Genomic DNA, 26,862 nt, shown 5'->3' with positions numbered 1-26,862 from the left:
CCCACCCACAATTACCTCCATACCATCATGCACCCACTTCAAAACTTTACTAAAAGCACAACTAAAAACATGCTGGCTATGCCCTTGCAACTCCCACTCTAATATCATCCACCCCATCCAACCACTACCTTCTTTCCACTCCACTAACTACCTTGATTATAGCAAGCTCAGATGCTCATAAGCCAGTACTTATTATACAGCACAAACTTCTTCTTCTTGTAACATTTGTTAATGTCTGGTATGCACTTCACAGATAAAGATTCTAGTTGTCTACTGATGTACTATGTTCTTCATCTGTAAATATGTTGTAAGTAATTGCTATGTAAATTGTTAATCACTATGTAATCCAATGTAAATACTGTCTGTTTATTTTAAATGTGGAGCTTTTCTCCCCGGGCCTCCGCTGAAAATGGACCTACGTCCAGTCGGACACTCCCGGTCAACAAATTTAAATAAATAAAATAAATAAATAAATAAATAAATAAATAAATAAATGTGCAACTAACAGTGGGTAAATCTGCCTTCCAGTTTATAGCCTGCTACAGACCACCCTCCCAAACCCAGGAACCCCACTCGGCCTTCCTAAGAACACTGGAAAATATGAAGGTCTCTCCAAACACCATTATACTGGGTGACTTCAACAACCCAAACATAGACTGGGAGCATTACTCTAGCTCCAACATCCTAGCCCAAAGGTTCCTAGAATTTATAAACTGAAATGCTATGGAACAACTTGTTACCACTCCCACAAGAGGGGAAAACATACTGGACCTGATCATCACCAACATGGGGACTCTATGCTCCAGACCAGAAGTGTATCTCTCACTGGTAAGATCAGACCATAAACTAATCTCACTGGATATTCACATCCTGACCCCACCCCCTGCCCAGAAAACCACAGTGAAAAACTTCTCTAAAGCAAATCTCACACTCCTCAAAACCGAGGTGGAATCCTTCAAAGCCCCCAGGCCTGTGGAAAATACGTCCCAGACCGCAGAATCCTTTATAAACGCATTCTATGAACACCTTCAGGAATGCATGGATCATGCAATCCCAACTAAAACCAAGACCCAATCCTCCAAAGGCAGATGTCCTGTCTGGTGGACCCCAGCCATAAACAAACTATACAATAGAAGGAGGAAGCTACTACATGATAGAGCAAAACCCCAAAAAGGGAAGGCATCTCTGATCAGTATTAGCAAAAAACTACGGACACTCATAAAATCGTCTAAGGCCAGCTTCGAGAGAAAAATTGCACAGGACACTAAGGATAATCACAAGGCTTTCTTTGGTTATTTTAGGAACCTGGGTGGGAATTCCCAGATATGCTCAGAATTAGTCCAAAATGACAAAAAAATACACCAAACCCACAGACATTGCCAACATCCTAGCTGACAGGTTCAGCGCAAACTTCTCCCCCCCCTCCCCACCAAAAGGGCAAATATCTATCCCAGCAGATTGCTGCCCCCCTGACATCTCAGATGCTCAGGTAAGAGCCTCCCTCTCCAAAGCAAAAAACACAGCATCAATGGGACCAGACAGTGTCCCAGGCTGCGTCCTACATGAACTCCAAGAAGAGCTAAACCCAAATATAAAACTACTGTTCAATCTCAGCCTTACTACAGGATATGTACCCAAAGAGTGGCGTACAGCAACAGTGGTCCCTCTCCACAAAGGTGGTGCCTCAATGGATCCTGGAAACTATCGCCCCATAAGCCTGACTAGCTTGGTCTGCAAAGCTATGGAAAGGATCATCATGGACCTCATAAATAAAGATATTGGGACGTACAGACACTGGATCCTACCCAGTTCGGCTTTGTTAAGGGCAGATTCTGCCTCTTAAACCTGGTCGATTTCTTTGAAACAGTCACCAAGGCCATTGACGAGGGGAAGGTGGTCCACACAGCCTACCTGGACCTCGCAAAAGCCTTCGATACAATACCCCACTCCGGCATTATAGATAAGCTCACCAGCTTAAATATAAACCCCTATGTCACTAGATGGGTTGCAAACTGGCTCAAGGACAGAACCCGCATGGTTAGTATTGCTGGAGCCATGTCAGACTCCAAACCAGTTACAAGTGGCGTCCCACAAGGCTCAGTCCTGGGACCTCTCTTGTTCGGTATATATTTCTCGGAGGTACAGGCTAACATTGAAGGACTGTGGCTGACCAAGTTCGCAGATGACTGCAAACTGGGCGCCATAATCGACTCTCCAGCCGACACAAGCATCCTCCAAAAGGGCCTCATAGAAACAGACAACTGGTGCCAGAGCCATGGCCTCAAGCTAAACGCCAAAAAGTGTATAGTCATCCCTTTTGGCAAAAACAAAGTGCCCACAAATTACCACATAGGTGGTAATCCATTAAGTACAGAAGAAGTAATTAGGGACCTGGGGACCCAAGTTGATAGCAATCTCTCATTTGACAACCACGTGGCCACAGTGGTTAGAAAAACATTTTATATAGCCCACCTAATCATGAAGGGATTCACATCTAGATCAGGGGAGGTCATTGTGCCTCTTTACACATCCCTCATCAGGCCCATAATTGAGTACAATGCCCCTTTTGGGATGTACCTTACCAGACACCTGCAGCAACTGGAAAGACCCCAAAAGTACCTCACCAAGAGGATCAAAGGGCTCAAACAGATGCCATATGCTGCCCGGTTAAAGAAACTTCAGCTCTACTCAGTGGCATACTGCCTGCTCAGAGGCGATCTGTGCCTGACGTATAAAGGCATGTCCAACCCGTAATTAATGGATATGTTGCACCTCAGAAAATCCAAATCCCATCGAGCTACATGCTCGAGAGACTTGAACCTCAGCACTGAAATAAATAGGACATGCTGGAGGGACAGATTCATAACCCAGAGGCTCCTTTCACTCTGGAATAAAATCCCAGTCCAGGTTAGGCAGAGTCCCTCATTGACTCTCTTCAAGAGGAATCTTGATGAGTGGATGGGAGATCGTAGGTTTACCCCGGGTATCACTTCTGTGTCACAGTTAGACAGAGGCACAGTATACTAACCTCGAAAAAGGGCATAGCAAAATTAATTTAAAATGGGTGGCGAAAGCCAAACACACTCTGGCTAGGCTTATAAATGCCCTAGGGCAGATAGCCTAGTATGAACCTATGAACCTATGAAGATCACATAGTGTTATTCCTTTATGTTACAAATGACGTACCACTTGAGACTGAAACTGCAGTCAACATTTTCAAACATTTCTAGGTTAAAAAAAATATTAACTGTACAGTCCAATGAGTCCCTTTAGATACATGGACCACTTTATCAAAAGGCATTCACTTGCCCTAAGGTTTGTGATCTTGGAGAATGCAATTTATATTAACTCATTACAGCCTAGTGACACATAAAGGCATTTCGGCAGTTACATCCTACTGACACCTCTAGGCATCAACTATTGCTTATTCATCTTTGCACTGAGAATTCCAAAACCATGCTATGTACAAGGTATTAGAGATTTCATCTTATAGCTAAAATGATGGGAAACACAACTGTATTGGTATTTGACCTCTACCTAGCGCATCTAAAGTGATATTAACTATTATCTGCATACTATTTACATTGTAATAATTTTCATATTTCTCTAAAGATCTCAACAATCAACTGACACAGACAGAACTACTTAGCCTCATATGTAAGCTCATATCTATATGAAGAAAATGCTGCTGGATGTGTGTTGCTTGAATGGTTACTCCGATGTCATAAGCTGTTTATGTAACATTAAAAAATGAATTTATTATGTTTATTGTGGCTTATAAAATCCTGTTTATGATCTTGAATTGAATTAATGCAACCAATGTAAAGATTACTTTGAGCCAAACAGTTTGCCATTAATAGTTTTCTAATAGCTCATACAGTTTTAGAGATATGAACATTTACTTGAACTGTGAAGTGGTAACTTCATTTTTTAAACAGGCTCAGGCCAAACCCACTGAAAGTACAATACAAACTGAAAAGACTACCATTGGAGGGAATGAGTAAGGAGATGAATCCTCCTGGCTTGCCCTCCATTTTACCCAGGACTGCTGTTTTTACTTTATGATAGATATCTTTATGAATGGTTCCTCAATTATAAAGGACTTGAAATGCTGCACCATATTAGAAAAAAAATGAAATTATACAATTAAAAAGCAGACCTTTGAGGGGTGGAGAAATACAAAAAAATGCATTTTCAATAAAAAAAGAAGTTATGTACTTACCATAACGTTCCATGTGAGTTGTACATCTCGCCTTTTTGTTCTTACATTCAGGTTTGGAGCCGATCCCTCGGCTCTGAGTTGGCCGCTTTCCAAGCTGAAACTCTCAGAGAAGCTCGAGACCTAGTGGATATCCCATGATTCCCTGCTGTAACTCCCCAGATCTAGCAAGCTGCAACGCAGGAAACCAAGGAAACCACGGAAAGGTACCAACCCCCTGAATCGTTAATTCCAGCATAAAACAGGAATAGAGGAAGGAGGCAACCTGCCCAAGGATAGGCTGATCTAAAAAAAGACCAAACTGACCTCCCTGCTAAGGCAACCATCACTCTCCATGGAGGGGGACGGAGGGAGGGATTGTAAGAACAAAAAGGCGAGATGTACAACTCACATAGAACGTTATGGTAAGTACATAACTTCTTTATGTGAAGTTGTACTATCTCGTCGTTTTGTTCTTACAAACTGGTAGCGTCCCAAGCACCCTAATCCAGGGTGGCTCACGGGAGAACATTCCTGAGCACAGTGGAACCAAAGGAGGCCCTGTCCCTGGAAGCCCTGTCCACTTTATAGTGAGTGATGAACGTGTGAGGCTTAGACCATGTGGCAGCTGCACAGATAATATCTAAAGGCAAACGGGCAGCATATGCCAAGGATGTAGACACCGCCTGGGTAGAATGGGCTTTAACGTCAGAGGACAATGACTGATTGGTAGATGTGTAAACAAATTTGATATAGTTAGCCAGCCATTTGGATAAAGTGGTTTTTGAAACTGCATGTCCCTTCCTGTTAACAGCAAATGAAACAAACAGCTGTTCAGTCTGTCTGAAATCCTTCGTACGGTCAAAGTAGAACCTTAGCTGCCGGTGCACGTCAAGCTTATGCAACATATATTCTAGTTTGTTGGTGTGATGTCTGAAGAAGGTAGGAAGTTCGATGGATTGATTTATGTTGCTCTCTGAGCACACTTTGGGAAGGAAAGTGGGGTTAGTCCTAAGAGAAACTGTCTGGGTGAAAAATTAAATATGGCGGTCTGGAGGACAATGCCTGCAGTTCAGACACTCTACGTGCGGAAGTAATGGCTACCAAGAAAATAGTCTTCCACGAAAGGAATTTCAGATGGCATGAAGAGGCTGGTTTGAACGGGGAAAGCATCAATTGTGATAATATGAGATTTAAATTCCAGGGAGAAATAGGGTGTCTAACCGGTGGTCTGAGGTGATGGGTTTCTTTTAGAAACGCTTTACAAAGCCTATGCGCCATAATGTTAGATCCATCACATCCTACATGAAAGTTTGAGATAGCAGCCAATTGTACTCTTATGGTGGCAGCTGCTGAGCCCTTATTGAACAATGAGGATAAAAACTCCAGAATGATATGAAGTGGCGCCACAAATGGATCAATGTTGTAGCGAGCAACCCAATGTACGAATCGTTTCCACTTATTATTGTACAATTTCCTGGTAGACAGTTTGTGAGAAGAAACTATGATATGCTGGACGGCAGGGGACAAATCAGTAGACCTGGCCAAAGTGGGAATTGGAGCAGCCAAGCTGTCAGATTTAGGGAGAGAAGGGAAGGATGAAGAACTCCCGACGAATGGGTCAGCAGGTCCAGGATCCACGATTCTTCCAGTTGATATTTCTGCAGAAAGGGGAACCAAATTTGTCGAGGCCAAGATGGGGCTATCAATATAACTGTCCTTCCTAGACGTTTGGCTTTCTGAATAAATCTGGGAATTAAGGGGATCAGTGGAAAGGCATAAAGGAGATCCGGGGGCCAATCGTGCACGAGTGCGTCCCTTGGTTTGTTCCCCGGTGGGGGATAAAGGGCAAAGTAGCTGCAGCATTTGGCATTCATTGGGGATGCAAACAAGTTGCAGCAAGGCCGGCCCCATCGGAGGAAGATCTGTTCTGCCACACTCTGTTTTAGAGACCACTCGTGAGGCAGCAGCATAGCCCTGCTTAAACTGTCGGCTATCACGTTGGAAGATCCTGGGATGTGCGTTGCTGTCAGAAAGCGTCCGGTGGATACAGCCCACTGCCATATTCTCAGGGCCTCGCGGCATAGGGGATAGGACTTGGTTCCCCCTTGTTTGTTGATGTACCAGACTACCGACATGTCCGTCTGGATGGCAATCGTACCTAGAGGTAGAGAGTTGTGAAAGTGCTGCAATGCTAGGAACACTGCTCTCATCTCAGGACGTTGATATGCAAATGAGTCTCCATAACCGACCAAGTGCCTTGGATAATGTTTCCCTGAAAAAGCCCCCCCCCCACCCTATCAGGGAAGCATCCATGGTCACTGTGGCTGCGGGTTGGGGAAGAACAAAGGGACGACCGATTGTCACATGGTCGCTGATTAACCACCAAGTGAGATCTTTCTTGCAAAGAGTTGTCAATCGAATCTCGTATGATAAAGGTAGACTCTGGTAGGACCATTGAGCGAAAAGAAGCCATTGTAATATCCGCATGTGCATTCGGCCTAATGGAACTGCTATCAAGGCCGCTGCCATTGTGCCCAACAGTTGCAGTATCTGTGACGCCGGTGTTTGTCGAGAACTAGAAGGCTGGACAACTGATCCCTCAATGAGACAATTCTGGATTGAGGCAACTTGATTTTTTCGTTGATGGTGTTTATTTCTGCTCCTAAGAAGGTAATATGCTGCGAGGGCAATAATGCAGATTTCTCGAAATTTAGAGTGATACCTAAACGAGAACAAAGATGTATTAAGTAATCTCTTGTCTGCAGAAGTTGATACTTGGTGGTGGCGGTAAGGAGCCAGTCGTCCAGATACGGAAACACTCGGAATCCTAGTCGTCTCAGATGACCCGTAACCACCGCCATGCATTTGGTGAACACCCTGGGGGCTGTGGTGAGACCAAAGGGCAGGGCTCTGAATTGGTAATGACTGGCTCCCAGCCGAAAACAGAGATGATCTCTGAATGCTCTGTCCATTTTGATATGGTAGTATGCATCCTTGAGATCTATAGAGCACATCCACTCCCCCTTTGACAAAAAAGGGAGGATTGATTGCAGCGTGACCATCCAGAACTTCTCCTTCTTTACAAAGGCGTTGAGCCTGCTGAGGTCTAGAATGGGCCTCCAGTCCCCCATCTTCTTTGGCACTAAAAAGAACCTTGAGTAAGTTCCGAATCCTCTTTGGTCTGCCGGGACTGGCTGGATGACTCTTTTGTCTAGAAGATTTTGAATCTCTATCTCTGCTAGTCTTCTCAGACTGGGTGGAACATCTGGACTTTTTGCAAATACAGGGGGATTTTTTATAAAGGGAATATGGTAACCTCTGGTAATGATGCTTTTCACCCAGGAATCTGTTGTGATGTTTAGCCAGGCATTTGGGTGTAAAGCTAAGCGACCCCCGACTGTCTCCAGAGTAGAACGCTGATAGGGTTTGCCAGAGAACTGGTCCCTGTCACCCTGGTTTTGCGGACCACCTCTGCCGATTGGACGGCGTCTTCCATTTTGACCTCTTCCTCTGCCTCTGGAGGAGGTATCCGTAGGTGTGTTTTGGAAAGCTTCCTGAGGTTTCCGGAACCACATTGTCCCACTTCGTTGCCCTTTGGGGTACAGTCTGGTTGGAGTGGAAAAACGGACTCCAACGGCAGATAGAGTCTTTCCTTCTTGCTCACACCTCATAAGTGTCTCCTTAACTTTTGGACCAAACAAGGTCGATCCGTCAAAAGGGGTGTTTACAAATGAAGACTTAAAGGCTTCCGCGAAGGAGCACAGGCGCATCCAGGATTGTCTCCTAAGAGCTACTGCTGAACCTGCTGCTCTACTCGAATCTTCGGCAGCATATGAAATGAGCCGCATGGATGAGTTGACTATGGAATTTAGGGTGTTGAGTTGTGCGTTCACCTTGTCAGAGATTGCATCAGCTACATTACCCTGAAGGGTGTCTCCTAGTTCTTTGAGGAGATCTCGTTGAAGACGTGTGAAATGAGTTAGGTAGTTTAGCGATCTCATGGAAAATGTCGCCGAATGGAAAATGCGTTTTCCATATCTGTCCATAGTCCTGGAATCTTTATTAGGAGGATGGACAGTAGAAGAAGACTCCGACATCTCTTTCTTAGTGGCCACCGCCACCACCATAGTATCTACCGGAACTCCTTTTGTTAAGAAGGACTTGTCTGATGGTGCAGTAATGAACTTATTAGGCCTCCAAGGGACTGGTTCCATGGTTTCAAGAGACTTCCATGCCCTTCGAGCAACTAGTTCCATTAGTTCATCGAAGGGCGGAGTAACCCAAGAGGTGGATGGTTGAGATCCAAAGGCCTTCAGGAGAACCGACTCGTCCTCAGTAGGGGCAAGGGGCTGCCAATCCCCTCTCTGTTTCAGGATTTCTAAAATGTCTGAAAATGAGACATCTTCCGAGGGGGACCGTGGGGACCCTTCTGATTCCTCCAAGTTGGTATCTGATGTAAGAGATTCCTGAGGGGAATCTAAGTGCCTCCTCTTGCACAGGTTCTTCCTAGGCACTTCCTCGGTGGGAGCTTCTGCAGAAGTATCTAGGGAGGAGGGGTCACCCGAAGGGGATTCCTGAGGCCCTGGATCTCGGCGCTTAGAAGGGATCTGAGAAGAAGAGGCAGAACGAGGCCCTTTGGGAAGAGGTGAAGACAGATCCAAGGAAGTAGTGGTCTTAGCAGACAAAACCTTCCTCATGGCATCGAAGGCGCCAGAATCTCAATTCGAAGGATCGATCGGATTCGAAGAGATCATTCGATCGCTCCAAACCGAGACCCCACGCTCCAAACCAGAGGACGGGGCCGAGGACATCTGTGCCAAAGCACCGAGCGGTAGAGTCGGAACCGAAGTGTCAGTTTGACTCTCACGACCGGAGTCGACGAGTGACTGTCGGTCCCGAGGTTCTTCGATTGGTACCGAAGAAACCAAGGTTGATGGAGCCGAGGGAAGAGGATCGAACCTCGGCTCCATAAGGTCTACTAGCATCAGTTCTGTCAGCACCGACTCCGAAGATTCGATGGGTTTCGGAGGAGGAGGAACGGAGGAAACAAGAGGCAAATTCAGCTCCGAAGTCACTTGACTCGAAGCAGATATTTTGGCAAGGGCCGGGTTCTCCGATAACCTTTTCACCACTCTATCCAGATCCACATCAGATAATTTGGAGGAGTGTGAAGAGTGATGGGTCGAAGGAGCCGAAGAATGCACCGACTGGAGGATAGGTGATTGGGGTGCATCGAATATCGGCTCCACCACCAGAGATCAAACAGGCGGATCGATACTCGGTCCCGAGGTCTGTGGAACCGATATTCGAATCACGCCAGAGGTACTCGGAGCCAGAGACTTAGGCTCCGAAGATCCCCTAGAAGACTTAGACCCCTTCGACATCTTAGAAGAGAGGTCAGCTTTTTCAAGAGAGGCCTGAAAATCCGGTTTTAGAAGCCCTCTATCTACCAACTTCCTTCTTCTTTCTAGCAGAACTCTAGCACTGAAGGAGTGGCAGATAGAGCAGACTTCTTGCAAATGTACCGAGTCAAGACAATATACACATGTGTTGTGGTTGTCAGTAATGGACATCTTCTGTCCACAACCACATCTCTTAAAACCTGACTTTTGTTTTTGGACATACTAACGTCCCACAAAAAAACACAACAAATAAACTTAAGTATTCTACTATATCTACAAAGGAGAAACACTGATTAAACAACCCTAAGATATTATAAATCTTAACTACTTGAAAAACACTCCACAGCACACTTGACTAAAATATGTATATATTAATGTAATGACAGAGCCCTGTCAACTACTAAGGAGACAAAAACTCCTTCAACTACTAAATTACTATAATAAATCTACTCTACCAAACTAACTAACTTAACACTATCGAAAAAAGGATAAAATCTTAAACTACAAAAAATATTTAAATAAGAAAAGTTTTCACTGGCCCGAGCTTCACTCTTGAGAGCTTGCGATCGTTGCAGCGGCAAACTAGATCTGGGGAGTTACAGCAGGGAATCATGGGATATCCACTAGGTCTGGAGCTTCTCTGAGAGTTTCAGCTTGGAAAGCGGCCGACTCGGAGCCGAGGGATCAGCTCCAAACCTGTTTGTAAGAACAAAACGGCGAGATAGTACAACTTCACATCAACAGATATGAATCCTCATCTAGAGATATTTCATTAACTATTTTAAAGTATAGCATATATAAAACAACTTTAGAAGTATTTTAGAGTAAGATGCTGTGTCCATTTAGGATGTGCATACCTAAGCATCACTAACAAAAGATAATTAAACAATGTTATTCCTGCAGAGTTTTGCTTCAGCCATCAACAAACATACCAGTGTACAGTAATGGAGTATATAAGAAGAGTTTTATGTCATTCATTTTTCATACTTACTGTATATTAACTTCCCACATTAGGACAGTGCAATCTTCACCACCTGCTGTAAAAAGATAAGCACCATCATAGGAGCAGGCAAGGTTATAGACACCACCTGGATGACTAATAATGGCAGATGATTTATGGGGATTCCCATCAACAGGTAGGATCTGAAGGCCAACCTAAAATAACAACAAGAAATCCATTAAGCCCTTGTGCATTTTGAAAACATTCAAATTAACATATTCCTGCTCGTATGGCAAGTTGTTGTTGAAATAATAAACTGGAAATGAATTAAAATATTGACCTACAATGCACAGACAGCAGTTTGCAGAATCAAGATGCTGCTAACATTGGTAAGGTCTTATCATTCAGTAATAACTCAAGAAAAACCCAGCCAAGCTAGAATTTTCAGTGTGTGATACATGAACCTTCTGTAATGGAAGCCCATGAGATAAATGCAAATAACCCCTTAAGGACATGAAGTGTTTCAGCTACATGGCTTCTGAATGTTTGTGACTTTTAAGTCTTTATGGTAACATTCAGGCCAATAAAGTTAAACCTCACTAGATGTGGACATGCATGTTTTGGCTTTTTATTGACCTCGTCAGCACAGCATATGTGGATAGTTTGGCTATATTTCAGAAACACGGGGTCTTTAAACCCAGCTGATGCCCATAAAAATTAAGGTGCCTGTAAAATATCCCAACTAGCATCCAAACCAAAGGATAAAAAGGTCACGATAAACCATTCAGTAATAACTCCAAAAAAAACATGATGTCAACAGCTAGTAGGGTTTGGCAATATTGGCCTGAATGTAACCATAAACACTTAAAAAGTAAAAACCTCATGACCATTCAGAAGCCATGTAGCTGAAACATGATGTCCTTAAGGGGTCATTTGCATATATTCCATGGGCCTCTATTACAGGAGGTTTAAAGTTTTACATAGTGAAAACTCTAACTTGGCTGGGATTTTCTTGCAGTTATTACTGAATGGTTTGTCTGTTAAGTTCTTATCATTAGCACTGTCCTCAGGTTTAGAGCACTTGCAAAAAGAGATAGACACAGAGACAAGAAGTAGCATAGATAGGGGTCACCAAACTTACAAGATAAAGGAGCAAGCATGATTCTCTTGAAAATGGTCTGCAACAGACTTAAACCAACATGTTCTATCCCAGGCAACAGAGGGTAAGTCAGACAGGAAGACACCAGAGAGGGTAAGGGACAGCTCTTCTCGCTTATGAGCAGGATTTGGATTTACAGACAGTCTAGTGGACTCCAAAAAGACTAAAGTCAGCATTCCTCTCAACCTCTCAGCACAAGAAATCTAGACAAAGCCAAAAATAATGGGGGAGTCAAAGGCCCAAAAATGGCAACAGATTATAAGTATTGCTTTTATAAACCTCGGAAGTTGATAGAATACCAGGTTTTGCATTAGCTTGTATTTTCCTGAAGGATATGAAGCCTAAAATTGCTCAAGGAATTACTCAGGACTCTAGCACCCGAAGAAGAGAACAAATTGGTGGAGCTGAAGAATAGCAGTGCCTCAAAACAGCATGTGTGAGGATTACAGAACAGATATGTGTATGAGCCAGGTATGGAAACAAGGTACATAAGGAAAGCTGGTGGTGGAATGCAGAAGTCCAAGAAGTCATCAAAAGAAAGGAGGAGTGCAGGAAAAAGTAGGAGACAGAAAATACGGACCAGGCTAGGAAGGAATACTGGTTGGCGAATAAAGAAGCTAAGAAAGAAGTTGCAATAGCAATGAACAGGGTACCAGAGGCACTCTACCAGCTTCTGGAAAGTGACTCAGTAGGTGGCACAAAGAAGCTATATCAGGTTGCAAGACAAATGCAGAAAGATAAAGGAGATAGTCAGGCACTCTTCAAAAAGGATGCCAGCAACAACCTGCTCACTAGTCCACAAGACATTAAAGGCAGATGGAAGGAGTACTTCCAGCAGTTTCCGAATTCAGCTGTACTGCCCCAGACACAGCGTACAATGAGAGAAGATGATGAGCCCACCCTAGGAAAAGTAAGAATAGCACTAAGGAAAATAAAGTCAGGGAAAGCAGCAGGCTCAGATGAGCTAACAGCAGATATGATAAAGATGCTGAGTGAGATGGGACAGAAATGGCTCTTGAGGGTACTCACAGCAGTGTGGAGAGAAAAGCGGATCCCAGATGACTGGAGAACAAGTATACTTGTGCCAGTGTACAAGAACAAAGGGGGCATCCACAACTGTGGGCAGTATAGAGGTATCAAACTCCTGTCACACTGCATGAAAGTTCTGGAGAGGGTAATTGATAAATGGATATGCGGAATAGTAGAAAGTAAGATGGGAGATGAGCAGTTCAAATTCAGATCAGGATGCAGCACGACTGACCCAGTGTTTGCAGTGAGACAGATAGTAGAGGAGAAAAAGCTAGAGATGAGGAAAAAGTCCAACTGGGCATTCCTATACTTAGAGAAAGCTTATAACAATGTCCTAAGCAAGCTGATTTGGGCAGTACTGCAGTGGTTAGAATTCCCAGAAACATTGGCAGACTATGTTCAAGGACCGAATGACTAAAGTACAAACAGTGTTCGGTATCACAGAAGGACTCCCAGTGGGACTGGGTGTGCACCAGGTTTCAGCTCTCAACCCACTGCTGTTCATACTGGTGATGGACTACATTAGCAAACAGGTCGGAGGGGACAGATCAACAATGTTGCTGTAAGCAGATGATGTGGCATTACATGCACACTGTCAGCAAGAACTTCAGCAAAGGATAGGGGAATAGAATGCAAAACTGAAGGCACATGGGATGAAACTAAGTGCAGATAAGACAGTAGTAACGGCAACAATCTTGGGAAATCAGAAGAAGCTGAGAACTGAGATAGAAGGGAAGATAGCGGAACAGGTTAGCAATTTCAAGTATCTAGGATGGGTGGATGGGGAGAAGGGAAGCCTGAATGAAAAGGACAAAGCTAGAATCAGTGGGGCTGCAGCCAACTGGCCTAGAGTGTCAGGTGTAGTGTATGACAGAAGAATGCCAAAGAAGCTGAAAAGTAAGGTGTACAAAACAGTGGTGCAACCAGTATTACTGTCTGGCATAGAAACCTGGGCAGTAAAGACAGAGCAGATAAGAAAGCTAGAGGTGAAGGAAATGAAGTGCCTGAGAAGGGTGTGATGTGAAATGTGATAGGCAAAGAAATGAGGACATAAGAGCAGAAGCCAAAGTAGCTCTAATTGAAGAAAAGATCAAAGAGAACAGATTACAGTGGTTCAGGCACATATGCAGAAAAGCAGAAGAAAATCTGGTGAAGATTTGGGATAGACATGAAGAAAGTAAGAAGAAATGAGGGCATCAGACAAAGAGGTGGATGGATTGTGTAAGGGACCTGCGACAGTTAGGCATGAGTGTCTAAGAAGGCTGGCATGTGGCAATGAATTGAGAGAGATGGCGACAGTTAAAACGACATCCCAATCCAATGTAGAAAAATGGGAAGAAGGGGGCTGATGATAATGATGATGATAAGATGTAATGAAGCCTAAAACTGAAATGCCTGTCATTATTTAGCGAGTTCAGTCTCCAATAATTTCTAGAAAACCACAAACTTCATGAGAAACATTCCAAAAATGAGGCAAAAAAATCTAGACAGTTAAGAGTTATGCCAGGTAGGTATAGTATACTAGGGAAACAAGCAACTGGGCATAAATAAGAAACTAAGAAACCGCACATGTGCTTTCTTTATATGCATGACCCCCCATATAAAGTTTCCAGAGTGGGAAATAAAGTAGGCTTTAGCCAAATAAACATGGGATTTGCAGTATGACATTCATTATTTATTTTCTTTTTATGGCTACAGCTAACATTCTTTCACTTCTGGTGCTGCCGCATTATACTTTCTGATTACCTGTATGTTGACCTGGCTTTGCATAAGGGCTGATGGATAACATTCCTACCTGCCAAAGGTACTGTGGGCAGTTTTGTGATAGCTGCCTTCTATTTTTTACTCCGAGATATAAAAGAAAGGGAGCCAAGTTTGTTTTCAAAACACTAGTGATCCACACTCATTTATGCAATCACTAGTGTGCGACCAGCCACCCTTTGGCCCAGAAGAATGAATTGCTGGTATATAGAATATTTCTTCTTTTCCCATCATGGTGCGACCTCACAGATGGTAGCTGGGTTGCATCTTTCCACATCAGGGGGTGCCAGAGGGACTTGTCCTCCTGCAAAACTAATTTTTTTTTTTTTATGATTTGTTTTTTTTTTTTTATGATTGAATGTTGTTTCCATTCTGGAATCTTTGTTTATTTGTGGTTGCACTTGTGTGAGACGATCACAAACAAGCTGAATACTTATCAGGGAGCCAAAAGAAAGTGCCTGCATCTACCTAATATGGATCACTTATGGTGCTCCTTATCTTATTTGGGTTTATCACCACCAAATAGTCCCCTGTTCTCCCTTAGGAAAGAACGCTGTTCACATTTATGCATGCACCTTATGTCTCTGAACAGAACAGTCATCCAGTAAACAAAGTCAATTTTCATGCATTGAAAAGATAGATAACTAAATGCAATGCCAACCTATTGTAACAATCTTGTTAAATATTGTACAGGTATAATATCTAGGCTAAAGACTAAATGTTGCTGAAGAGATACTTCAGAAACTAAAGAACTTTTATTTTACTGCATACCCATAACATCCCATAACCATGGAATGAATAACTGGCCGAGACAGTAAGGGAAGTACACTTAAAAATATTACAGAGGCAGGAAAACAGTTTCACAATATAGAGGGGCCAGCAAAGTCTTTTAAGTGTAAGAAGTTATGGAAGGATTACAGCAAGCCTAAAATAAGTGAAGTAAAACAGGACAGAAAACAATGAGTTGTTGAGATACTAGTTTCATTTACATGGTATTTTTCTCATTTTTATTTTGCTGAAAATATAAGTAATTAAACAGTGTTCTCCTCTAAAACCAAAATATAAATGTTTTCTTATTATATAATTTTTATGCAGTGCACTAGTTCATTTCACAGATGTAAAAGGTGAATAGTTTACTATGAAGAAAGTACAGCTGTGTAAAATCTTACCTTACCATAACCGCAGATGTCCTCTTTAATGTTGCAGTATTCTTCACCTAAGGGAGAGTTCACGAGCTTAAGTGGAAGCCTGGAAGGAGGAAGGCACAAAAGACCCCTCTACAAAGCCAAGCAGGATAGCCCTGGCAAAGCCTGTCCTGGCCCAGGAAATAACATCCAACTTGTAATGTTTAGCTATTTGCAGAGGACCAAGTAGCAGCCTCAAAGATGGAATTAATATCTGAACTCTTGAAAAAAGTACCAGAGGAAGCAACTGTCCTAGCAGAATGTGGCTTTACAGATGAGGACAGACATTTGCCACGAAAAGAATAACAGAAGGAAATTGCCTTAGAAATCCAGGAGAAGTTGGTTTGCTTAGAATTTGCCAAACCCAAAGTCCTGGGATGAAAAGAAGCAAAAAGCTGCTCAGATTTGCAAATAACTTTACTTTTATCTAAATAATATCTGAGCTGTCTATGCAAATCCAAGATGTGAGGAATCTTCTCATTAGCAGACTCTGGAGAACACAAAAAGAAGGAAGATGAATAGACTGCTTAAGGGACAGCTCATGGACCACCTTGGGCATAAAATAAGGATTAGTATGAAGACAGACCCTATCCCTATGAAAAACTAAAAATGGAAGAATAACCATGAGAGCCTTCAGTTCAGACACTTTCTAGTTTGAAGTGAGAGCCAAAAGAACAACAGTCTTCCAAATATAATTTTGTAAGGAAACTGAAGCAGTGGGTTCAAAAGAAGCCTGGGTCAAAATTTCAAGTACATAATTGAGGTTCCAAGAAGGTGTAATAGGGCTCCTGAGAGGCCAAATATGAGGGATGCCTTTAAGAAATTGCTCGACCTCAAACCTAGAGGACAGAGGTGGATTCAAGGGCAGACAAACAGAAACTGCTGATAGGTGAGCTTTAACTCAAGATTATGCTAACCCAGTGTGGAGCAGATCACACAAAAAAGAGAGAACCAGTGGAGCCTCCACAGATATGGTGAGAGAGGCACCAGACAGAAAATCTTTTCATTTGGACATACAGGATTTTCTGGTAATGGGTTTCCTGGCCTCCTGCAGACCTAGAGCACGTCCCCAGAAAAGAGGGATCTAAAAGGGATCAAAACCCTATCATCGACAATGCCATTTGAAGAGTGGACAGGTGAGGATGAACAAGAAAGAAAGGGGAACCATTGCTGTCTGGGGAAAAAAGCGAAAACGTCCTGCCTGATCTTGTGCAGAACTCGTGGTAAAGGGGAGGCATCCATTTTCCAAGTCAGAGTACTAGGGACTCTGGAACAGAACAGAGGAAGCTGTCTGTTCAGTGGGGAGGCAAAAAGATCTACCTGAGGAATACTCCACTGATGGACAATGCCCAGGAAGACATCTCTGTGAAGCATCTGTTCATCAGCTTGTGTTCTGGACCTGCTCAAAGAGTCTGCCACTAGATTATGTTCTGAAGGAATGTAAACTACATGAAGAGTCATTTGATACTGGATAGCTAGATCTCAGACCTGAAGAGCTAGTCTGCAAAGGAGATAGGACCTTGTGCACCCCTGCTTGTTGACATTCCACATCACTGTGGTATTATCTGTGTAGACTTTGAGGGGCCCAGGATGAAAGGGGAATGAAAAGCTTGTACAGCCAAAAGCAAAGACCTCATCTCTTTTATGTTGATATGATCTGACCTCTGATGAGGAGGCCATGGACCCTAAACCTTTAGAAGGCCACAAGAAGCTCCCCACCCTATGTCTGAAGCATCTGTGAACAGCTCCAGAGAGGGAATTGGAGCCTGAAAAGGAAGCCCTGGATGGAGAGAGAGAGTTAATGAATCCACCACTGAAGTCCGCACTTGAGACAAGGAAGAAAAGGAACAGGGTACTCCAGGGGGTGGAAATGTTGAAGCCACACCGATTTAAGGTACCATTGAAATTTCCTCATATGGAGTCTGACAAGAGGGATAATGAGAATGGTGGAGGCCATAAATCCCAGAACTCTGAGAAATTCCCAGGCAGTGACAAAGGACAGAGGGCAGAGGAAGAAGTTTGTCAGGAACAGAAGCTTGGAGCAGGGAGAGATGCCAGCATGGGAATGGTCTGAAGCCTCCATCTGAAGAACACATGATCCTGGGAAGATATCAGGACCGATTTCTGAATATTTATGGTGAACCCCAGACTGTGTAAAATTCAAATGGTACACTGGGGATCCTGCAAAAGACTGCTGGGAGAAGGAGCTTGAATGAGCAGATTATCTAGGTAGAGAAAAATCTGGATACCGCAAAGCCTGCAAAAAACAATGACAGGAGCAAAGGATTTGGTGAATACCCTTGGGACAATAGAAAGGCCAAAGGGCAATGCAGAGAACGGAAAATGCAAGGAAAAATCAGAGAAATGTAAACATTTCCTGAACAGAAGGTGAATGGGGATGTGAAGGTATGCATCCTTGAGATCTACAGAAATCATACAGGCCTGGAGAAGATGAACAGGAAACAGGGTATGGAGGGACAAACATTCAAAAAAGGAAACTTGAGAAAGGTGCTGAGCAGAGAAAGATCCAGAATTGGCCTTCATGTACCCTCCTTTTGAGAAACCAAAATATTCTGGAGTAAAATTCCTTCCCCACCTGGGTGGGTGGAGCAAACTGAATGGTGCCCTGATCCAAAAGAAATTGCAGAACCTCTGAAAAATGAGGAATATTTTCTCAAGGAGGTTGTTGAGGAATGCCTGAAAAGGGAGGAAGAGACCTGCAAACCAAGAAATATCCCTGACAGAGAATCCACAGCACTCAAGAATCTGAGGTGATCCAATACCAATTTGGAACAGATAAAGAAATGCAGAGAGTCAAGGGAACCTAGATGAGGGGAAGGGATAGCCAAATATTAAACAGAGCCAGGCATGTCCTGAAAGGAAGGTTTCTGGAAAGGAGTAGTCTGAGTACACTTAGCAGGAGGAGCATGCCTAAAACCCTTCATAACTTTAGGAGGGTGTGAGTCTGTCTATGAACAAAGGAAGACTTAGAAGGATAATTCTTCTGGAATTTGGGAATAGGGGAGACAAAAATATGTTTAAGTTCCTGCAAGGTCTTACCCTTATCCTGGAGGGATTTAAATAAGTAAACAGCAGCAGTCTCAAAAATACTTTTGTTATCCAGAAGTGCATCCAAACCCTTGGCCTTAATATCATCAGGTAAAGCCTGAAGATGTAGCCAAGAATAACACCTCATCACTGAACCAAAATCAGCAGCCCTGTAAGGGGCATCAGCTGCATCATAGCTGCATTTTATTGAGTGATAGGCAACCTGATAAGTGGACCCCAGCAGGGAAAGGGCAGAAGCCTTTCAATCAGAATTGCGAAGGTCAGACACTATGTAAGATAATTAATAGCCCTAAAAGATAGGGCGGCAGCAGTATAGGCCCAACTATCTTCATGAGAATGGAGGAGTTTAGTAGATGGCAACAACTTAGAGGGCTTGTCAGAAGAAACTGATACCAATGTAGGATCAGCAGAAAGGCACTTACACAGAAACTTGCAGTCCTCAGAGAATCAGACCCTTAATGAGACTCAACAGTCATGGACAGACTCAAAACACTCCAACTATTCTCTGTCTCATACCGCCTACTTAGAGGCAATATCTGCTTGACTTACAGAGCCATATCTGACCCAGCTCTGTTAGAAATGCTACATCTAAAGAAATCCCAATCCCTCCGCACCATACGCTCCAGATACCTCAACCTCATTACCACAATCAACAGAACATGCTGGAGGGACAGGTTCATAACCCAGAGACTGCCCATGCTATGGAATAGACTTCCCATACATGTCAAGCAGAGCACCTCACTGGCCCTCTTCAAGAGAAATCTTGATGAGTGGATGGGAAATAGAAAATTCACCCCAGGGATCACTCCAGTGGCTCTACTCGACAGAGGCACTAGGAACTAAGGTCGGTGGCACGATGCCAGGGTAATCCTATGGGCTAGGCTTGTAAAGGCTCCAGGGCCATTAGCCTAGTACACGCCTATGAACCTATGAACAACAGGGGTAGGTATTTCCTCCCTTACTGAAAATCTGTGGAATCTCCCTCTGTCCCTCAAAATTATCAGCTGAGGTTCCTCCTCAACATCTAGAAAGGACATTATAAAAGTCTCTGAGGATGTTTGAGAATTCAGATTAATGTCAGCCTCCAAAGGGGGTCGCAGCAGAGGAATCCGAAGCAAGCACCAAATGACTTTCAGGTTTACACTAGCCTCTAAAGAGATGTCTGGGTGAGGCTGGATATTTACCAGATCAGACCTTACCTTTTTCACCATCTTCTTGGCAGATGGCTGGACTTTTAAATGGGAAGATTATGCCATTGCACCCTGAGCCAATAGCTTAAATCATTGATTCTCAGCATATATGGACAAGGAGGAGAGACAACTACATAGGGTCTTAGGCAGAAATGCCTGGCAGACAGACCACTGTGTATGGTCATAGGAAGCACCCAAGCGAAAAAGACTGTGGTCATCATTGTCTTTATGGGGAATCTGCCTTCCACACTGTCATTTTCCCTTTCTGGATGACATGAACACAGTACTATACAAAAATAGAAAATGGAGAGAAGAAATCCCAATGGGACACTTATCTGAAAATGAAAAAAAAAAGAAAAAAGTCACTGTTACCCAGGTTTTAGCGTACTGTATTTTTTGGGCAAAACATACCAAACGTTTGGCCAACTGCCTACACAGAAACATGTTTTTTCAGTACTAGACACCCCCCAACCTAGAAAGTTTAAGATAATGAAGACAAATGTTAAAACATCAAAGATTATGATGACCCACGGAAATAACATTGCTCTTCACATGATTATATTTATCACAAGAGCAAAACTGTGCCATATAAACATTTCTTTCAGAAAATATGTTTAAGTGATGTATTTTCCATAATGTACCACAGTTATATTAAATGTTTAACAATGGTCATATCACATAATTGAAAAGTGACAAGTGTGCCACATTCTGAAAAAATAAAAACAAATGTACATGTGGGATGGTAATGTAAAACTATACATACAATGACATAAAACATTAGTGTCAGCACTAAGTTGGGCCAGCAACCTCAAAGCTTATTAAGTACATCTCACCAGCACCATCCACACATGTACATGTAAGCAACAAAATAAAACTAAAATTTACCAGCTTTTAGAAATGGCAACTACTCACTGGAGCACGAAGACATCCTACATTTTTGTCTAAATTCAGCAAGAGCTGTCACCCACAACACAATTTTTTTCAAAGTTTGCATTTATATGTGATCTTAGGTCGAGCAGGCTATAAAAGCACATAACGCATACCCTGCTTTATTATTTTGTTTTTCAAAGTTTCAAAGTGGTTCTATTTCATACACACACTAAAAAAGGCAGTTCAGAATGTAAGTACAACTTCTGACACAAAAACAGGAATTTTGGACCATAGTGTCTGAAAATTTTAATACCATAACAATGGACATAACAGGCATGTTGCTGTTTGAAAGGTATGTTCTCAAAGTGTTTTCCACAGCAGATAGCTTGATAAGTTAGCAATTACATTTAACAGCACTGTAAGCCATTCCAAACAAAAAAGTCATGAAATCAGTCTCATTCAAGCATCCAAAAAGTCTCCACTAATTTAATGTTCATCGATCAGTTTCTTGTTTCCATGACATCTCCTTTCCACTAGAATGATCCGTTTTTTTGTATTTATTTGGGCAATTATCTAGGTTTTTCACACTGGTAATAATGGATGCTAAATATGTTGGGCTTGCATTCTGGCCATGGTGTTGTCTAGTTTCTGGAACTAGTTTTTGATGGAGGCTAAAATGCCATATAAAGGAAGATCAGGATTACTAATGGATTCAAAAGCAGCTTCACTTAATGTGCTTTGCAGGACCAGTTTAGCATACTATTTGCATAAGACTTTTCCAACACAAAACATTATACTATAATCTTTGCTAAACAATAAAGATACTAACCCCATGCAAGTAAAACAGTGTTACACTTAAAATGTGATTCATTCATTTTTATACCCTCTTTATCTTTATTACCTGTAGACATAAATTACAATGTAAATAAGACTGTGAACGCACTCTTAAATAGCATAGTCTCATCTGAAAATCATTGTGTCTTAAGGCTAAATTTATAAACATTTACAGAAAAAAAACACAGCTGAGTGCTTTGTTAATATTCTAGAGGAATATAGTTTGCATAACTTGATAGGTACCTACAAGGAGGAGAGCTCTTTTTTTAAACACTTTTACTGAATTATCACTTGTGACAAGGAAACTTACATTTATATAAAACAAACCATATTAACATTCACAGTTACAAACATACATAACATATATTATTATGTACAATATAATCAATCCAACATTACATAGGTTGGTCAATTCTGGCCTTCCCTTAAACCTCATTCCCCCTCCAAAACATTTATCTGCATGTATTATTATTTGTTCCCACAATTTCCATTTTTTTTCTATGTAATTTTCTCCTACCATTTTCTAAACATCCCACTTCCAGTTCTTTTATTTCTGTTACAATATTCACTATTTCAAATATGGTTGGTTTAGGCTTTGATTTCCATTTTCTAGTAACTGCTTTTTTGCAACTAGAAGAATTAAATTTAACAAGGCCTTACTTTGTCTAGGCGATTGATATACTGTATACCAGCTCAAAAAAAAAAAAAAAAAAAAAACATATCCTTAGTTACACCCATTTGCTCACCCAGTATTTCTTACAAGTAGTCTGTAGGGAATTTTTAAAGTCTGCCAACACATTACACTCCCAAAACATACACTTCCAGTTACCTGAGGAAAGTGCTGCCTTTTGTAAAAGTAAGGCAGTAGTATTCCCTTTTAGGGGAAAAGTTAATGTACCAGCAAATGTTGCTTGTGGTGGTCTGTAGAGCACTAAAGTTTTTTGTGAGAGAAATTCATCCTCCTTACCTCTTCAATTTCCCCCAGAATACAAAACTTCACCCTTCTTGCTACCACATCAGTGGCAAACAAAAATAAATAAGGGAATATGAGGCATGCTTGCCTGGTTTCCTTTTGTAATACTGGTTCCATGGTTAAATATCCAGTCACCACCAGTCTCAGTCTTGAGGCCTGACTCAATTCTGTTGCCTTATTCATCCATCTCCTACCAAAACTCATACCTTTCAACACTTTGCATATAAAAGATCCTCAACACAGTTCCTGTCCCTTCTACCTTCTCTTTTTCCACTTGGCCCATGTATCTCAGACAGCAGCATCCAGGTCACTTTCAACTAGTCAGGGACAAATCTCAACAGAATCAGAGACAAATCCAAAAACAGTGAGGGATGATCCAGAACACTTTCAAACTATTAACCTGAGATATTGATAGAATAAGAGGATGTGGATTCATACATTTTATGAAGAAAAAGTAGTCTGTAACTCTAATTATTGAGATTACTTATTAAGTGTAATTCACCACCTTTTCTTCAAAAGTCACCAGTGTTAGTAGGGTTATGAAGGATAGAGCAAAAATTTAAAATAAAATCGGGGACTTTTGAAAGGTAGAAAATGTTTTCTGACAATCTCACCTACTGCTCTTGTTGCAAAAATCTCTCAGTGACCCCTATAGCAAATACTGTAGCAAAAATATTTGAATCACTATTAAATAAAGATATTGGGTTATATGTGTCAGGAATTTTCCTCTCATTACACCTATTGACAATATGATCACTCTTACCTGCTAATGGGGATAACCCCACCCCATGCATAGCCTTTTCAAATGGCTTACAGTCAGTTTCCTTGGATCACCCAAGTTTGCAACACAAACACGATGATAACAGATTAAATTTTCATTTATTTATTTTACTTTTGCTCCGGGCATACACTAGCAAGATTATATTGCATGTATGTATCTTTCTTAGTAGATGGTTGACCTTGCAACCTCCTGAAGAAACAAACAGGCAGGCCATATTTCTGCCTGTCCATGATTATTCTTTCTCTGAGATGCGGTGACCTCAGGATGAAAATAATGGTGTTTGGAGGGTGCAGGGCAGGACTTCCCCTGCAATTTTTTTTTCTTATCATTGCATCTGTGTGTACTGCTCACAAGTTGCAGTACTTGGGAAACTGGTTTCTAATTATAAGAGCACATACAAAACAACGTAGTGCTACTGAAGTTTTGAACTCCAAGTTTCTGTGTTTGAAAGATGGAGTAGAGCCTTTTCACCTTACAAAGTCCATGGCATCTCGTATGTAACTATCTTGCAAAAGTCTAATGAAAAATCATTCTCTCCACGAGCCCTACCATAACTCAAATATTCTCCACTTTCTAACTAGTAATTCTCTCTCACATAATAATTCCTCCTCACCAAAAACATTCCTATTTCCAGAATCACTGATTATTTCCTTCTCAAGCAAATCCATCATGCTTCTCTTTAAAGATCCTTCGCCATTCTGCAAAATGTTCTCAAATCTCCTCAGTCAGGTTATTATTTTACCCTTTCTGATCTTCACCACCTTTATTCCTCTCTAGTTTCTGATTTTCAGCCTTTTGGCCAAACCTTTGCTCTAACGAGGAGACTTCCAAGATGGCTGTACACTGAGTAACAGCTTTTCTAGCTCTCCCAGTGTGAAAACAGAAACTAAGCAGAGAAGGCCAGTAGAATTGTTTTTATGGGTAAATTTCAGTAACCGGCTAATAAGTACACGGTCTGGATGCCAGGAATAAAGAAACACAGAAGACCTGGAAAAGAAATCAACTACAAAAAGTGAGGAAGAAACACTGACTGGGGAGAGTTCTGCAGCTGTTCAGCAAAAAAGTAATGCAACCTTCAGACATGACTTCCAATAACCTACAGGAAGATACAAGACAACTGCATACAGACTTGGCTGAAATAAACAACATACTGGTACAGTATATCAGCACAAACAACAAAAGGCTGGAACAAATGGAAGAAGCTTTAAACAGATATTCAGATGAGATGATACAGCTGCAAAAATCAGAGGTTGAAATGAAGAAAATGATGGCTGAATATGAGACTGCTCAGGAAGAGATGTTTCAAAACATAATAGAGTTAGAGGACAGAGCATATAGGAAAAACATGAGATTCTCAGATATACCAGAGAAGATGGAAGGAACAGACTGCATTAATTTTATGAAAGCTCAAATTAGCAAATGGACTGGTACTTCACAGCAGGAACTGTTAATTGAATGGGCACATTGTGTGTATGCCCCAAACCTAGCCATAAGAAAGCAACTTAGACCTATAATAGTAAGGCTCCAATCCTACCAATAGAAGGAGTTGATTCTAACAAAACTGTGGAAGAAGGACAAAATACTGACAGTGGGAGACAGTGGAGTGTTTGTGGAGAACGATTACTCATTGTACACCAGGCAACAGAGAAGTAAATACATTCCACTATTCAGAAAATGTTGAGATGCAGGTATGAGATTCAAACTGCTGTATCTAGCTGTCTTCAAGGTATTCTTCCATGGAGGGACAAAAAAAATAATTTTTTTGATGATGTGCATGCAAAGGAGGAAATACAAAAGTTTGTCCAACAAAAACTGAGTTGTGAAACAGAAGGATATTCTTGTTCTTCTGGTAATAAAGACCACAGACTCTGTGAAACCTTTTCCAGTATTTCAACAGAAAATGTTAGTGAAAAGGAAGGAAGCACGAGAGTTGACTAGAAGAATTGAGAGAGTATGTTGGAAATGAAGCAGCGCCAGGATTTGGGAGATGGAGAAGAACAGTAACAAAATAAGTAACTTAATGTAGGATTGCAATGCAATAATTATATTTGTGAAATATGACAGAACAAGAAAATCTGGAAATATTGGACTTTTTCAAAAATTGTTTGATGTATGGGGGACTCTAAAGTATATGCCCTACTTCATGTCATTAATGTTCAGAAAGAATGGTTTGGGGAGGGGAAGAGATGGTAGAACACTAAATGTAAGTAAAGAAAACACTTTCCTTTCTTAATAGTACTGTATTTGTTGTGCATGGTTTTCTTTGCATGCTATTTTTAAGTGTAATGGCGATTGTAAACAGGTGGTGGTGTTCTTTTTCTTCTTATACAGTTTTGAGAAAAAAAAAAGGAGCCGGGTTAAAAAGGCATGACAACGTTCAAATTAATTTGCCTTTTTTCATTCTTGCATGGGGAAATGACTGATTAAGAACCTTTGTTTTGAGAGAGAGAGAGAGAGAGAGCAAGTAAATGAAAAAGAATATTGAATAATATGAGGCTTTTTTTCTAGCAGTTACATGTATGTATACTGAGCAGCATTTCTGCAGCTGGTCTTCATCTCTCAATGGAGACAATCTGATAAAGAGAAACTGGAAATAGTCTGGTGGAAGGGGATTGGCTGAAGGAAAAGAAAAAAAAGAACAGAGAAATTGGCTAGGACATTTTATTCTCTGAAAACAATCGAGGTTTCCCCAGGTGTGACATCTTTAAAGATGATACAAAACCAATTGGACTTTAAGTAAAGTTTTCTCAGTTTTTTTAAATGCAATGATGATACTAATGCAAACAGGTGCTTTTTTCCTTTTTTACCCTTCTTCTCTCTTTTTCTTTGTTCAGTTTTAAGAAATGTAGGCACTGCAATGAAAAAAAGCAGGAGGGGATGAGGGGGGGGGGGAGTGGAAGGCCTAGTTAACAGAGTATGACAAAAGAAAAATCGGTGTGCTTTTTCCCATGCCTGTATAAGGAAATGACTGGGTTAAAACCTTAGGCATTATCCAGTAACAAGTTTACTGCAAAGCATGTAAATGAAAAAGAATACTGAATATTGTAAGGCTTTTTTTCTGATAAACAAGGTACCCTTAGAAGTTTTGAGTCTGGTTTGCATGTCAATGGAAGGCAATTTGATAAAGAGAAATGGCTTGGAGAAAGTGTTTACTGAAGTATCCAAGTGTTTTCTCAACTGGGAGAGCTATAAAGACATACAAAATCAAATAGCACTTATTAGTGGCACAGGCTGTACCATGAGTCTTAGCATGACTAACCTTTCTTTTTGGTTAACCTTAGCCTGTCTATGCAGTTATCAGCTTAGGACTCATGTTCTTATTAGGAAGCAAAAACTTCAATATTTGAAGATGTACATAGCTTTGTGTGTTATTATTAAGTTAATAAGTTTCAGGAGGGTTTTTTGAGGGGTATATTTGTTCTGTTTCAGGGCTTTCAGAAAAACAAAAAGTTATGTTAGATGTGGTGTA

The 26,862-nt window shown here is 41.5% G+C and overlaps 1 protein-coding gene across 2 annotated transcripts in view; it reads right to left on the bottom strand.

Annotated features, from left to right (window-relative positions):
* Positions 1-26,862, bottom strand: part of CFAP251 (cilia and flagella associated protein 251) — a 2,280,288-nt gene that overhangs the window by 318,652 nt on the left and 1,934,774 nt on the right. For both annotated transcript variants that reach the window (XM_044068613.1, XM_044068614.1), the window contains one exon: positions 10,595-10,758. In XM_044068613.1, the coding sequence (XP_043924548.1) occupies positions 10,595-10,758 (164 nt within the window). The remainder of the gene's footprint in view (positions 1-10,594; positions 10,759-26,862) is intronic.

This window comes from Protopterus annectens, chromosome 4.part0 (assembly GCF_019279795.1).
Source record: "Protopterus annectens isolate FY-2018-M chromosome 4.part0, PAN1.0, whole genome shotgun sequence".
Lineage (NCBI taxonomy): Eukaryota > Metazoa > Chordata > Ceratodontiformes > Protopteridae > Protopterus > Protopterus annectens.
The sequence above is the reverse complement of the archived record's forward strand: the minus strand, read 5'-3'. Positions and strand labels throughout refer to the sequence as shown.